At 43.3% G+C, this 14,315-nt stretch overlaps 2 protein-coding genes and 1 long non-coding RNA gene across 6 annotated transcripts; 2 read left to right on the top strand and 1 right to left on the bottom strand.

The window, feature by feature from the left end:
• Positions 1–1,001: 1,001 nt before the first annotated feature.
• LOC140116457 (uncharacterized) lies at positions 1,002–3,268 on the bottom strand. The gene is made up of 3 exons (XR_011852766.1): positions 3,210–3,268; positions 2,135–2,193; positions 1,002–2,037 (listed from the first exon to the last, which is right to left on the bottom strand). It is a non-coding gene; the product is annotated as an uncharacterized lncRNA (long non-coding RNA).
• Positions 3,269–7,213: 3,945 nt separating this feature from the next.
• On the top strand, positions 7,214–12,625 carry AMER2 (APC membrane recruitment protein 2). The gene is made up of 2 exons (XM_072134316.1): positions 7,214–8,178; positions 8,350–12,625. The coding sequence occupies exons 1-2, from the start codon at positions 7,338–7,340 to the stop codon at positions 9,204–9,206; spliced, it is 1,698 nt and encodes a 565-aa protein (XP_071990417.1). The 5' UTR covers positions 7,214–7,337; the 3' UTR covers positions 9,207–12,625.
• LOC140117516 (uncharacterized) lies at positions 9,601–12,625 on the top strand. 4 transcript variants are annotated; one of them, XM_072134317.1, is made up of 2 exons: positions 9,601–9,719; positions 9,759–12,625. In XM_072134317.1, the coding sequence occupies exons 1-2, from the start codon at positions 9,617–9,619 to the stop codon at positions 10,724–10,726; spliced, it is 1,071 nt and encodes a 356-aa protein (XP_071990418.1). In that variant the 5' UTR covers positions 9,601–9,616; the 3' UTR covers positions 10,727–12,625. The 4 variants fall into 4 exon arrangements, with proteins under 4 accessions (XP_071990418.1, XP_071990421.1, XP_071990420.1 ...); XM_072134320.1 differs by having other exon boundaries at positions 9,617–9,680; XM_072134319.1 differs by having other exon boundaries at positions 9,617–9,836; positions 9,915–12,625.
• Positions 12,626–14,315: the final 1,690 nt, after the last annotated feature.

Raw genomic sequence — 14,315 nt, 5'->3', positions numbered from 1 at the left:
CCATTGGAAGTAAGTAGGCTACCAGATGACAGCCAGCAGAGATCTAGAAAGTACATTGTAAAACTAGACATCTTTGTTTTAGACTAAGAATATGTTGATTTTCTTGTACTGCATACCTCCCCATTTTTACAGTGGCGAAAAAAAAAGATGAATTTTTTTTCTACCCTTTTTGCCCTAGCCGTAAATCTACCCACACAGTATAATTTCCCCCTTACTGCTCCCTATCGCACCCTAAAATTCTGCCTGCCTGATATTTTGCCCCTGAGCTCCTCCTCATAGTGTGGACATCTCATTCCCCCTCATAAAGGGTCCCACCTTAACATTGTGGCTCCTTCATATTCTGCCTCCCCAGCTTCCATCTTATTGTGGATCCCTGATATTGTGAACCCCAGCTCCTCCTTATGTTGTGGACCCCTCATCCCCCTTCATATTGGGTCCCTCCCCCTCACATTGTGGCTCCTTCATATTCTATCCCCCCCCCCTTCACCCCCCTCCAGCTCTCCCTCTTATAGTGGATCCCATGTATTGTGATCCCCAGCTCCCTCTCAGCAGCGACCCATCATATTATACCCTGATAGCTATCTGCATTATCACTGGATTCAACTCTATTGGTGTCAGGAGTCTGACGATATAATTGAAGTCCCGGGACTAACCTCCCACCTGCTGGGACAGACCCTGAAATCTGGGACGGTTGAGAGGTATGGTATTATAATACATGCAAACCGCCAGCCTATGGAGCGAGCAGGGCGGTCCAGGGAAGAGGCAGCGCTCGCTCATGAATACGTCAGACCGCTTTGTGAGCAGTCTGGCGTTTATATTGTACTCCCCCGCAGATTTCCGGTAACGCTATCACTCTATCACTGCAGCGTTTAAGTGCCCAATTTATGGGTGACAGGTCCTCTTTAAAGAACAATTTAAGGGACCTTGGGTGAATTGTTGCAGAACGTTTCTAATGCTCTCTGCATTATACATTATATAGAATTTGACTCGGTTCTTATTTGGAAACTAATCGGGATTTTGGTTGCAGATTTATTTAATGTTTTCCGTGCAAATTAAGGGATAGTTGTACCAAAATCCATGTTTAAAACCACCATTATGGGTAACAGTACTGTTGTAGGCCGGACTTTCAAGAAGACTTGGTCAAAGGTCTGTGGCTTGTGATGCTTTGCATAATATGAAAGATCCCAAAAGATGGATCGGAGATAGATAGATTGCAGGTATGTATGGAATTGTGTGTAGATACACATAAGCCTTGTACAGTGTTAGCAGCCGGGGTCTGAAAAACTACAAAAGTTGCAGTCATCCTCTTTCATCTTCCATTAATTAGTGGTTAGGAGAGAAGATCAGAGCGTCTAGTATTATTATATAACACAGCCCCCGCTAATAGTCTGCCGTGTGAGGGGATTGAATAAAGACGGCGCTGAGATCTTATGTTCACGTGAAGTCTCCGCACTGAGATGGAGCTATACATTATTTAGTTGTACTAAGTGCTTCTCCTGCTATACATTCGTCATGTGCTAAGACTATGTCATATAACCAGCACTGTGATACACAAACCAGATAGTAGCACCCACAAATCTCCAGGACTCTGCTAGATATCTCCAGAAGGACCTGAACTGCTGATCTGGATACTATTATAACCAATATTTATTACATAAACATTTAGCACCTTTCTCCATTATTTATCATGTATTGTAATTTTGAGCTGTGTATTCTTCTATTCTGATGTCTCTCGGTGCCCCCTGCTTGTTCAGTGTCTGTGCAGAGCAATCAGGTCTTGATTCCCCCAGGGCCTTAACTGGAACCACAAAAGCCATGATGGCTCCTATGCAATGGAATACATTGCCTTATCTAGATGAGAAATAAAAGTAAATGAGAGTAGGACTTTTCTTATTATTTTGTATGTGGCTTTGTGTGCGGGTTTAGTGGTGGCCGCACCATTAAATGATCTGGTCAATACGATCCCAGCAGATGACATGAAGGCACGGAGGGTCTTCTATGCGCAAGACTACGCATGACTTTATACTGGGACAACACCTGGAAAAGAAGGAAAGAAGTGAGGGCATCTCATGACCAGCGATGGAGAAGCTAAAATGATGAGCAATCAGTCATTCTTCAAGTGACTATTGCTTACCAAGGGTGGACACCTCCAGGGGATTACACAGGGATTGGGGGTAATGGCCTCACGCTTCCCTAAAAATAAGAGAAGAGAGATATTAGGAAAGGAGAGTAGGATCTGGAATTAAACAATGTCACCTCACCAGGACATTGAGCCAGCATTTATACAAAAAACCTAATGACTGTGTATTGACATTATCCCTCTGCGGTCCCCTGATCAACCCAACGTGTGGCATCCTTCTTCTTGCTTGTGAGTTTTATTTCCAAATGGTTCACAGGTGTCAAGACATCTCCTCCAATGTACCTTTGCCTCCTTTAAAAGCTCTGGCCTTTCCCTGTTATAACCACGCTCCCTACTGCATATAAACACAACTTTCTGTTTCTCACTGCTCCAGTGACAGTCACATCAAGAGGGGAGGGGGTTGGAGGATAAGTCATAATCTCCTGCAACAGCTCCTCCTATTCATCAGCCCAGTATCAGGACTGATGAATAATTTCATGAGCATTTAGAGATTATTAATGCAGTAAAGGCGATGGGCAGATTTTGTAAGAGTGACCAACTCTTTTAAGGTTCCTAGTGTTCTGTTCAAAGGTTTTTATTATTGCTTTTTTTCTGAATTGCTGTATTTTGACCCCAATTCTGCTCCATGACTATATATTACAACCGGTTTTAATTTAACCGACTCTCCCGATTCAGTGTTTACTTTAACTGTGCTCTTCTGAAACCCTGATGCTTCACCCCAAGGTCCTCGGAACTACCTGGGCAACGTTTCACCGACAACGGGACTACTCCGACAATGGTTCAGATCCCTGTATTGAGGTTAAAGGGTAAAAACTGAGTAATGTGTTTGGAATTATTCCTATCCTAAACCTTTTAGGAGACAATGGGGCTCATTTACTAAAGGTCCACGGACCGCACTATGGTCGGAATATCCGCTGATTTCCGATGTGTGCCGCATTTAGAAGGGCTTTTTGCCGCACACGATCGGATTTTGGCGCATTGGCGCCGGCTTTTCATGCGGACGATCCCAAGAATTCGGACAACGTGCAGGATTTAACATTCAAAATTGTGTTACAAGCCATCCACTTACATGCACCGGAAAGAAGAAGGTTAACTTCGGTGGACCTCAGCGGGGAAGCGACACATGCAGGAAATTGGACGCACGATCTTAGTGAATCACGGCAGCTCCGAATCCTCGTCGAACAACGCACCTCAGGGATAGCAACGGGACGGGTAAGTAAATCTGCCCCAGAGAGTCCACATCGGACATTTGGTTACAAGGTGTGACATGAGGACACTTTTAGTTTTTTTTCCAGGGCCCCTTTAAGTCCCCCAATCCACTCCTCTCCACTCCTCCACTGGCAAAACAAATTAGAAAAATTCATTATAAGATGCATATAATGGATGCTGTAGGCTGCGCCTCTGCTGTGCTAATTACCCTTCTGATAGAACAGTGTTCATACAATTATCCTCAGGATGGATGTATGTGCTGATCTCTGCATATATAATATAACGACTTATAGCAGATTATTATTCTTGGGAATTAATGAAACCATTTTAATTTTTTGAGAAATTAAAGTCATTCAATTGGAAATCAAGTTAAAAGGGAAAACGCTGAAACAGAAGTTAGCGCGCAGCTCTGATGTAAAAAAGAAATAATAAATCATAGAAGAGAAGAAAAGTATGATGGAGAGTTTTATGGATATGCAAATTAACCTGCATGTGCACTGGAGGCGGGACTTATTTTCTTACTTTGCTTATAGGTGTGTCACAGACACAGGCTGAAGCTGTCAATCAAGGCTGAAGAGGTGTTGGGCAATGATCTAGAAGGGACCAACAGCACTTGTCACTATTAATAGGCAAATCAGACCTGACCCTGTATGTGTGACCTAATTTGCATATTCAGGACCTCATAAAGCTACTTCATTTAAAAAAATTATGTTAATAGTTCTGGTTGTTGGTTTACAGTGAGGCTAAAACTAATATTTTGTCACCACAAGGAAGTTTTCTGTTGACTCTGTTGAAGTTATGTTGGGCTATGCCTCTTCCATGGCCAAAGTTAAATATGCAAATGAGACTGAAGTGCATTAAGGACATTAGCAGAGCACCTCAGGGCTTAAGAGCCATAACAATGCCCCCACTACACTTCCACCACCCAGCGCCTTCTCTAATCCTTCCCCCTTTACCTACCTCACTCCTCAGACCAGCAAGGTGTGGAGCTGAAACCCTATGGTTCTCTCCCAAGGCACTTTAGCCTAATTTGCATATTTCCAAAATTAAGTTATGAAATGGAGAAGCAACTGGACAGTAAAATAATAGGTATGGCTGATGTGTGGCATAGTCATATATAATATAGCAGTGAGTTCTGGTAGGTAAATTGTGATGACGGATTCCCTTTAAAGGACATCTACCACCAGGATGTTTGATTTTTTTATGCAAATGAGGCTCCAGGCTACATTGACATCTACGGAGCCTGGAGCCCCTCAGTTTCATTTGCATACAATCTTCCATCCTGGTGGTAGATGTCCTTTAAGGCTATTAAAGGGGTTTTATTTTAGCATATATTTATGTACTATACACAGAATAGTGAATAAATGTCCCAGTGCTTTTCCCTGTGTAAGGCTTAAATTGCATTTGTCTAGTAAGGGGTTAATACCTTATTAGACATATGAAGATTTAAAGACATAGCCCCAGCCTAATCTATGGTGACCGCTCAGAATCTGTCTTCCTTTCCTTGTACTTCCAGTTTTCTGCTGATACCGCCGCTACTTTACTGAATTACACCTACATCTCTTTACAGTCATTAACCCCCGGATAAAGGCGATCAATCTCATGATGATTTCATCCAATGATATGATCCTATGACTACAACCCCCACCATGTATGGCCACCCCCTATGGTCAGTCAGTCTACAGATGTGCACATATGATATGTATTAGATGGCAGTGACTGGTGCACATTAGCAGAGTAGTCATCCCCGCGAGCCGGTGACAGATTCATGGCTCACTTCTCCTAATTACAGCCATGAAGAGGTGACTTATAGCTGTGATTTCATACAGTGTGCTGGATATTTATGTCACTGCGGTGATGTCATACTCCACCATACACAAATGTGTCTTGTGCAACCCGGTGACTGCAAGGAGAGTCCATTTTTGCAACTTTATTATACCTTTATCTGCAGATCTCAAAACCTGAACAAACTGTTCCTGATTGCTCAGGATTTAAAGGGATACTGTCCGCTCCCTGGTAACATATAAATAATATTCTTGACTTTATAGGTGAAGGTGTGGTATGTCCTTTGTTGCAGAATTTTACAAAGAAAGCAGAACAATGTAATTCAAGGCTATGGAGGAGGCACTAGGCTGTACAACTATTCAAGAGAGGGTGCATAACTAAAGGTTCGGCCCAGAATTAATACACTCTGCTGTGGGGCGGTACAGTGGCTTAGTGGTTAGCACTACAGCCTTGCAGCGCTGGGGTCCTGGGTTCAAGTCCCAGGGTCAATATCTGAAGAGTTTGTATGTTCTCTCCATGTTTGTGTGGGTTTCCTCCCAGTCCTCCGGTTTCCTCCCACATTCCAAAACATACTGGTAGGTTATGAGCCCCATTGGTGACAGGGACCGATCTGGCTAGTTCTGTGCAGTGCTGCGTAATCTGTGTGCGCTGTATAAATAAAGGAATTATATATTATATTATCATTAATTATATTTATTTTTGCTGTAATAATAGATACAGATGTAGAGGACCGACAGTCCTATTTTCTTGCTAGAGAGGGAAATCCAGAATTCAAAGTGATGCTAAACCTTTGAAGCATTTTTTTTTTCATTTTGAAAATGAATAGAACAGGTGATAATAGTAAACGTTGCACTATATGCAATTAAGTAATGCAGTTTCTGCTCCTTCTTTCTCCTGTAGTGAGCAGTGTATCTGAAGTCCTGTACAAGGCACAATGATCAATACAGAATTCTTTCCATACCTAGAGAATATTATCTTGATTCAGCTCTCTGTGGAGACGAGACCATCCAGGGACTGTAGGTTATTAGACACTTTGTCAGGTTCCTTTATCTTTCAGCTGTCAGTGGATACAGGACAGAAAGCTGATTTATACAAACTGCTTAAAAAAGGAAGCGGAACAGATTTATTTACTAAAGTATATTACAAAGTTTACTATTATCATCTGCACGACTCATTTTTGATTTTTTTTTTTAAAGTTTAGTTAACTTTAATAATAAAGTACTTATTATTACTATTATCATTTGCACTATGCAATTTTGATATTTTTTTTAAAAAAAGGTTTAGTTTACTTTAATAATAAAGACTAATCTAATCTCCACATATGGATGCAATACTAGTAATATTTACTGGACACCATATAGGAGTGGAGCAGAAAGATGCTGCAAAAATAGGCTCCTTCTCTGACCTTCTTAATACCCTTACAGTAGCGCCATGCAATACCACATTTCCCCTGCAGTGGACGCTGTAGATGAGTCAAGTGGCTGCACTGAGGGGGTTAGAGGATACAGAACTATGACAATATCTGATCAGTTGTATCTGCAGATGTAGAATTTCCTATACGAAGGATACAGAATTATCGTATACATTTCCAGGTGCACCAGAGCGTTGCCTCCTGCTGGTTGTAAGTGCTCTGTTTATCCCCGCACTGCGCATGTCCGTATCATCTCTCTTCCAAAACATCCAGTGAAACATAATGTTTATAGACCGCAGCCCGTAAAGAAATGGTGGCTTCCCTTGCGGACGTAATATTCAGTAAGGTGTTTGGATATTATAGTGATGCAGAGAACATAGGGAATATGTCACACCTCAGCTTCCAGCACAGAGAGGGTTAAAGCTTGATTTGCATAACCTCATTGTCTTCCCTCAATTATTACTTCAAGTAAAATGGCGTCTGCAGACTAAGCAGTCCCTGTAATTGGAGGCATCACCTCGCGGGGGTATACCTGGCATTTTCCAGTTCTATACACCCGTTAGATGAAGGAGGGGGGGACCCGTGTTTTTGGTTGCAGTTTGCAGATTGATTTAGAATGGATGACAGCGACCTGGCACTAGCCCATTACTGACGAAAGCCGCTTATCCCCCCCTCCCTTAGTTACCATAGAGATGAACGGGAGCAGCGGAGAAGCTGCCAGTGAGAAAATCAGCATCAGGCATCTGTGGGGGTCTGCAGGAGGAAGGAGGCAGGATCAGGGAGACGGCAAACATGGACTTGCATTGTGATTGTGCCGAGTCCCCGGCAGCGGAGCAGCCATCAGGAAAGATTAATAAGACTGCTTTTAAATTATTCGGCAAGAGGAAATCGGGCAGTGCTATGCCAACGATATTTGGTGTGAAGAATAAGGGAGATGGGAAGACCACAAGCAAAATGGGCATGGTGCGGAGCAAGACCCTGGATGGATTAGCTGATGCTGTTCTGGAGAACAACAAGAAAGACGAGCAGTATCCATCCGAAGCTGCCGCCGCCGATACCACCGGCGCTGACGCCAACAGCCAGGAACTCACAATAAAGACAGATGTGTCCCCCGAAAGCCCCGTATCCAAATCACACAGTTTCTTTTCTATGCTAAAAAAGAATGGGAAATTGGAGAACGTGAAAGGGGAGAATGCAGAACAGAGAGCTGGTAGCAGACAAAAGAAGGGACTGAAGGGCTTGTTTAACAGCATACGGTGGAATAGAAAGGACAAGAATAACAAGGACGATAAAGACGGGGCTATAGAAAATCAACCAGGCCTTATTCTTTCCGGTTCTTTGACTGCCAGCTTGGAATGCATCAAGGAGGAAATTCCGAAACCTTTGTGTGAACCAGAAGTACCTGCAGAGACTCTCACACTTGATTTACCGTGTGAGGAGCCTACTGGAGAAGTCACCATCTCACGTGAGGACCATCAGTCGAAAGCAACAGAAGAATCTCCTTGCTCCTCACATCAACCAGTAAAACCCCAAGATGTGGACATTGCAGGTAGCCCCCACATGGAACACACTGACCAGATACCGGAACCAGAGGTGGAGACCCAACAGGAAAAAAGAGATGAGAGCGTAACAGGTGAACTTACAATAACCAATATTTCCGTTGTTGAACCTGAGTGTGAGAGTGGGCAAGAAATTGCAGTCCCTGATCCTTCCACTGTTGATCCACCCTCTGAACAATCTTTTGATCGTATATGTTTGATGTTGGCTGATGTTACATCACTGAAAAGCTTTGACTCTCTTACAGGATGTGGTGATATTATTGCCGACCAGGACGATGATGGAGGCAGCGTTCCCAGTGCAAGACTTATCCATGGGAATGGCAAGAAAGTCATTCCCAAAAAGACGCCGAACATTATTGCCTATCAGGGAGGTGGAGAGGAGATGGCAAGTCCAGATCAGGTAGATGACAATGACATCAAGGACTTTTTGGGGATGATACCTCAACCGGAGGATGTTGGCAAAGAGGTGGGTAAAGTGAGTACCAGTAGACAATCCTCAAGGGAGGAAAAACGTACCGAGAGTACCGGTGATATATCTGTGGCAAAACCATCTAAGCTGAAACAACTTGCTTCTAACTGTAACGAGAAGGGGGGTGTCAAAAGTCGGGAGAAGGAGCAGAGGGACTCCGTCCGTAATAGCGATGAAGGTTATTGGGATTCACCCATACCAGGACCAGAGGAAGAGCCCACTAAGAGTGCAGGAAAGAAAGTCCTATCCCGAGACAGCTGCAGTGGAGATGCTCTCTATGACCTATATACAGAACCTGAGGAAAACACAGCCAGAGCGCATGCGGAAGAGAAAAGGCCCTGCCAAACACACACCAAGCCACTCTCTCCCGTAACCGTCACATGCCCGGTGAAGGCAAATTTTACAAAGGACTCAAAAATACCTATCAGCATTAAACACCTGCCAGTTCACTCCCCTAGCCCACCACCGGATACTGGTACCAGTACAACACCAGCTCCACAGCAACCACCAGTAAAAAGTGAACTTCCCAGAACAAAAATTCCAGTCTCGAAAGTGCTTGTAAGACGGGTCAGTAATAAGGTGATAACTGGACCTTCAGCCAGAACATCATTTCATGAACCCGCCAGGAAATAAGTGGACCTATTACGTATAACCCAATCTGCTGTGAGGCGCTTATCTTATGGGCAAGCTGGAAGCTGAAAGATACTTATGATAAACACTTGCCATACAATCCAGGTTGAATTGTACCCACTATACAAGAAAATAACATTTTCTCACTTTTTTGTGCATTTGTGGTAAACTGCTTGGCATCCATTTTGGATTTGTTAACCCTTAAAGGTTTGTAATGCTACGACGTCTTGAAACATAATAGACTTTCTGCTAACCCTCATGGATTTTATTTCATAGCTGGTTTCTTCTGATCTGTCAGGGATGCAAAGTTCAGCTTAATGGCAGGAGCTGTATCATTTTGCCAAAAATAATGATCATGATGATGGTTTATGTAAGACTGGACTGAGAGGTCTGAAGGATCTGATGGTAAGAGGATGAATGGAGAGAGGGCTGTAGCACCTGGTGGTAGAAGGATGAATGGAGTGAGGTCTGTAGGACCTGGTGGTGGGACAATGAATGGAGAAAGGTCTGTAGGACCTGGTGGTGGGACAATGAATGGAGAAAGGGCTGTAGGACCTGGTGGTGGGAGGATGAATGGAGAGAGGTCTGTAGGACCTGGTGGTGGGAGGATGAATGGAGAGAGGTCTGTAGGACCTGGTGGTGGGAGGATGAATGGAGAGAGGGCTGTAGGACCTGGTGGTGAGAGGATGAATGGAGAGAGGGCTGTAGGACCTGGTGGTGGGACAATGAATGGAGAAAGGTCTGTAGGACCTGGTGGTGGGAGGATGAATGGAGAGAGGTCTGTAGGACCTGGTGGTGGGAGGATAAATGGAGAGAGGTCTGTAGGACCTGGTGGTGGGAGGATGAATGGAGAGAGGTCTGTAGGACCTGGTGGTGGGAGGATGAATGGAGAGAGGTCTGTAGGACCTGGTGGTGGGAGGATGAATGGAGAGAGGGCTGTAGGACCTGGTGGTGGGAGGACGAATGGAGAGAGGTCTGTAGGACCTGGTGGTAGGAGGATGAATGGAGAAAGGTCTGTAGGACCTGGTGGTGGGAGGATGAATGGAGAGAGGTCTGTAGGACCTGGTGGTGGGAGGATGAATGGAGAGAGGGCTGTAGGACCTGGTGGTGAGAGGATGAATGGAGAGAGGGCTGTAGGACCTGGTGGTGGGACAATGAATGGAGAAAGGTCTGTAGGACCTGGTGGTGGGAGGATGAATGGAGAGAGGTCTGTAGGACCTGGTGGTGGGAGGATAAATGGAGAGAGGTCTGTAGGACCTGGTGGTGGGAGGATGAATGGAGAGAGGTCTGTAGGACCTGGTGGTGGGAGGATGAATGGAGAGAGGTCTGTAGGACCTGGTGGTGGGAGGATGAATGGAGAGAGGGCTGTAGGACCTGGTGGTGGGAGGACGAATGGAGAGAGGTCTGTAGGACCTGGTGGTAGGAGGATGAATGGAGAAAGGTCTGTAGGACCTGGTGGTGGGAGGATGAATGGAGAGAGGTCTGTAGGGCCTGGTGGTGGGAGAATGCCACCTATATCATAGGTAAGTTCTAACCATTACTGTCCACCTTGGTGGTAAAATACTCGAAATGTTAATGACAATTGTAAAGCAATGAAGATAACATTTCATCTGTAGGATAACATTTAGATGCTAGGTCCATCATAAGTCAGCAAGCTCTTTGTTAAGACGTCTCCACCCATTTTTATTGTATTGACGTAGTGTTGAAGTTCACCCCAGGTAAAGGAGAAGACCTTACAGCAGTCTCCAGTTATCTCCATTGTCCTGAATGTGTTAGTAGCAGGGTTGTAGGTCTTGTCCAATTCTGTAACGTTTAGTGACCACAACAACTCTGGAAACCCTTTTGGGTTTGTTATGAAGCTTCTCAGGAACGTTGCCAACATTGCTTTCTCATACAGAGGTCTAGCCTGCGTCTACAAGCTTCTCCACGGGTCGCAGGTTCCCGATATAAAAAAAGAGATGAGGACAAAACACTCTCGTCATTATGGTCTGTCATGTGTTTTCTTCCTAGTCATTAGTTATAGTCTCCGTTTCTTGAGGGGGCCATAGATTTAGGAGCTTTTCAGGAAATGTGAGTTTCAAAAAGTTTCCACAGGCAGTTCAGGACTTCATGCCTCATCTACCCTACATAGAAGTATTGTACCCTTGTTTAACAGTCTGTATTGTGTATGCTACACTGTGGATCCTGGCAGGTCTATTGAACTGGACTTACAGTTCCACCGGGACCTATAGTGCTGTTAAACATCCATCCAAAAATTGGCCCTAATCTGTAGGTTTTTTAGGTGGCTGACCATCTAATGTCTATTGAGTAGCGGTTGCCACCTGGTCGGTACTTTTACTATCAGATCGGTATATTTTTACCAAGCCTCATCAGTGGGCAGTATTTTTATATGTATGTAGCTACCAGATTAAGGGCCCCAATACTGCCCCCTCCGATGGGTTTTTTTGTCATCCCTCCCTATTGTGGATAATATTTTTAGTTACAAAGACGGCGACTCTAGTATTCAGGATCCCTATATGATGTTGAGGAAACCAAGGATCGGGCATGTTGAATTTTAATCATGTCCAACCCTTTGCTTCTGCAGAAGATAAGCTGCCAAAAGAGTTAACTTGCAACATCTTATTTTGAGAGCACATGCACACATAGCCTAGCTGAGCATGTCTGTTTATGGAGAGGTTGAAAGGAATAGCTTCTGTGAATGTGTTTGGGCACCTTATGTTGGATCTTGTATATTGTGGGGTTGTCTGGGTGTTAAACAAGGGCTGAAATAGTTTGTTTTTCAGCACTAATAAAATGTACTGCACACCAGTTTATAGTTTGTGCTCAGTTCTATTGAAGCTAATTGAGCTGCAGTACCGTCCACAACCTGTAGGCTGGTGTGGCGCTGTTTTTTTTTCTTTTTTCCTAATAATGGAGTTAATAAGAGCTCACATTGCTTCCAGACTATATCCATAGCCATACATCACCGCTCACTGTAGATACCCAGCACTGAGAGTTATTATACTGGATGCTTATTCCTGATGTGGGGGAGGCGCAGGCCAGCACTGTACAAAGTATAAAACAGATCTATTGTTTTTTATGCACTGTCAATCCTTTCTACCTGTACAGCACTTGTATGGACCAAATTCTTCCTCTCCCTGTGTATGCTGTATATATGTGTATATCGGCGGGGGAGGACGGTTCTGTGTACATAGGCACAAGGGGGATTTTCCTTGGAAGCGTCGCCAAGCATTAAAGGCCTGGAATTAAACAAAAAAAAATAATAATAAAGACAATTTAATATATGTGACTATTTTTCTATTTTCTATGTAGTGGACTCATTGCATATCAGTAACAGATGGGCTGAGGCTGTTGTATGATATAACCCCATCCCCTGTATAAGAACCGCTGTTTCATTAAAGATTCATTTTTTGGTTAAGAAATCTCTGTAATCTATGATTAAATCTGACTGCATTAACAATAGCAAAGCATAAGGCGACAGGGGGGTTAATTCACCCAAGAGAGTCCTGCCCACAATGCATTGCATCATGTTCCAGCGCTTCCCCCCACAATCATAACAAAAGAAGCGATTTACAATTCATCCCCCCCCCCCCCCCTAGAGGCCATTAAGGAAATGACATGGATGACAGGTGATAATGAGCTGCATACTGACAGATCGTAAAAAAAATTCTACATTTCTGTGATATTTGAACACATTTTACTATACATTTTTATCATATATTTTGTGATATTTTGCTACGGCCAAATAGATCATATCGGATCTTTATGCAAGGAGTTGGGGTCAGTTCACACTTGATGGATTCTGCCACCGAAATTTCTAAAACAAATCTGCAATTGTGTCAAGAAATTAGCAATTTTTATCTATCTATCTATCTATCTATCTATCTATCTATCTATCTATCTATCTATCTATCTATCTATCTCATATCTATCTATCTCTATCTATCTATCTATCTATCTCTATCTATCTATCTATCTATCTATCTATCTATCTCATATCTATCTATCTATCTATCTCTATCTATCTATCTATCTATCTATCTATCTATCTATCTATCTATCTATCTCCTATCTATCTATCTCATATCTATCTATCTATATCTATATGTTAATATCGCTCAACATGGTTCACTTTTTTCGTATCTCACATCCGGTACATGAAATCACGTGTTGTTTATCAGATAACAAACCCCACTCTGCTGCGCTGACAATCTTAGCGCTGTTATATCTGTATGCTTATACATCAAATATCACATATTTGTACATTTTGGATATTTTTGGACATTTTGCCTGTTTTTGCATGCTATGGGTATGTGTTATGGGTATGTCCCGTGGCCGTACCATGTGTGGGTGGGGGGTGGGAGATATTACGCATGCATTACAGTAGACAGTCCCTTTCATTGTTCCCGGGGATCAAGCTTTTAGTGATTGAAAACATTGGCTCTGTTGTTTTAATCCGCTGTCTGTCAATGGATTAACACGGTTATCCGCACATTAACAGAGTTTAATGAAAGATCAGTCTGTGCCTGGGTTTACTATGAGGGGCTGTTGATTCTGTAGATTTGTGTACAATGTCACCTCCCTCCAAACACTGAAGGAGCATGGTCTATAATAATAGAGATAATAATGTACACTGGATATTAAAATTAGAGAACAACACACAATTTCCTAAACGTCAAGGTCATTGCGTAGTCCTATGTACATATACAGTGGGTAAAGAAAATATTCACACCCCTCTACATTTTTCACTCTTTGTATCACTGCAGCCAATTGGTAAGATGAAAAAAGTTATTTTTTTGCATATTAATATACACTCTGCCCCCATATTTACAGGAAAAACACAGCAATGTAGATATTTTTGCTAATTTATTAAATAAGAAAAAGTGTTCATAAGTATTCAGAAGTATTGAGAAGCAGCTTTGGAGCTTCTTGGGAATGATGCAGTTTCTCACCCCTGGATTTGGGGATCCTCTGCCTCTTCCTTGCAGATCCTCTCCAGTTCCCTCAGGTTGGATGGTGGACATTGGTGGAGGCCATTTTCAGGTCTCTCCAGAGATGCTCCATTGGGTTTAGGTCCGGGCTCTGGTTGGGCCAGTCAGGAATGGTCACAGA

The sequence above is a fragment of the Engystomops pustulosus genome, chromosome 2 (genome assembly GCF_040894005.1).
Source record: "Engystomops pustulosus chromosome 2, aEngPut4.maternal, whole genome shotgun sequence".
Lineage (NCBI taxonomy): Eukaryota > Metazoa > Chordata > Amphibia > Anura > Leptodactylidae > Engystomops > Engystomops pustulosus.
Note: the sequence above shows the minus strand (reverse complement) of the source record. Positions and strands in the feature narration are given on the sequence as shown.

Excerpts from the sequence above, each read along its gene's own strand:
- LOC140117516 (XM_072134317.1), top strand. The coding sequence starts at position 9,617 with ATGAATGGAGAGAGGGCTGTAGCACCTGGTGGTAGAAGGATGAATGGA. Across the intron at positions 9,720-9,758 it reads TGGAGAAAGGTCTGTAGGAC|CTGGTGGTGGGAGGATGAAT; the intron begins CTGGTGGTGGGA and ends GGGCTGTAGGAC.
- AMER2 (XM_072134316.1), top strand. The coding sequence starts at position 7,338 with ATGGACTTGCATTGTGATTGTGCCGAGTCCCCGGCAGCGGAGCAGCCA. Across the intron at positions 8,179-8,349 it reads AAGAGATGAGAGCGTAACAG|GATGTGGTGATATTATTGCC; the intron begins GTGAACTTACAA and ends ACTCTCTTACAG.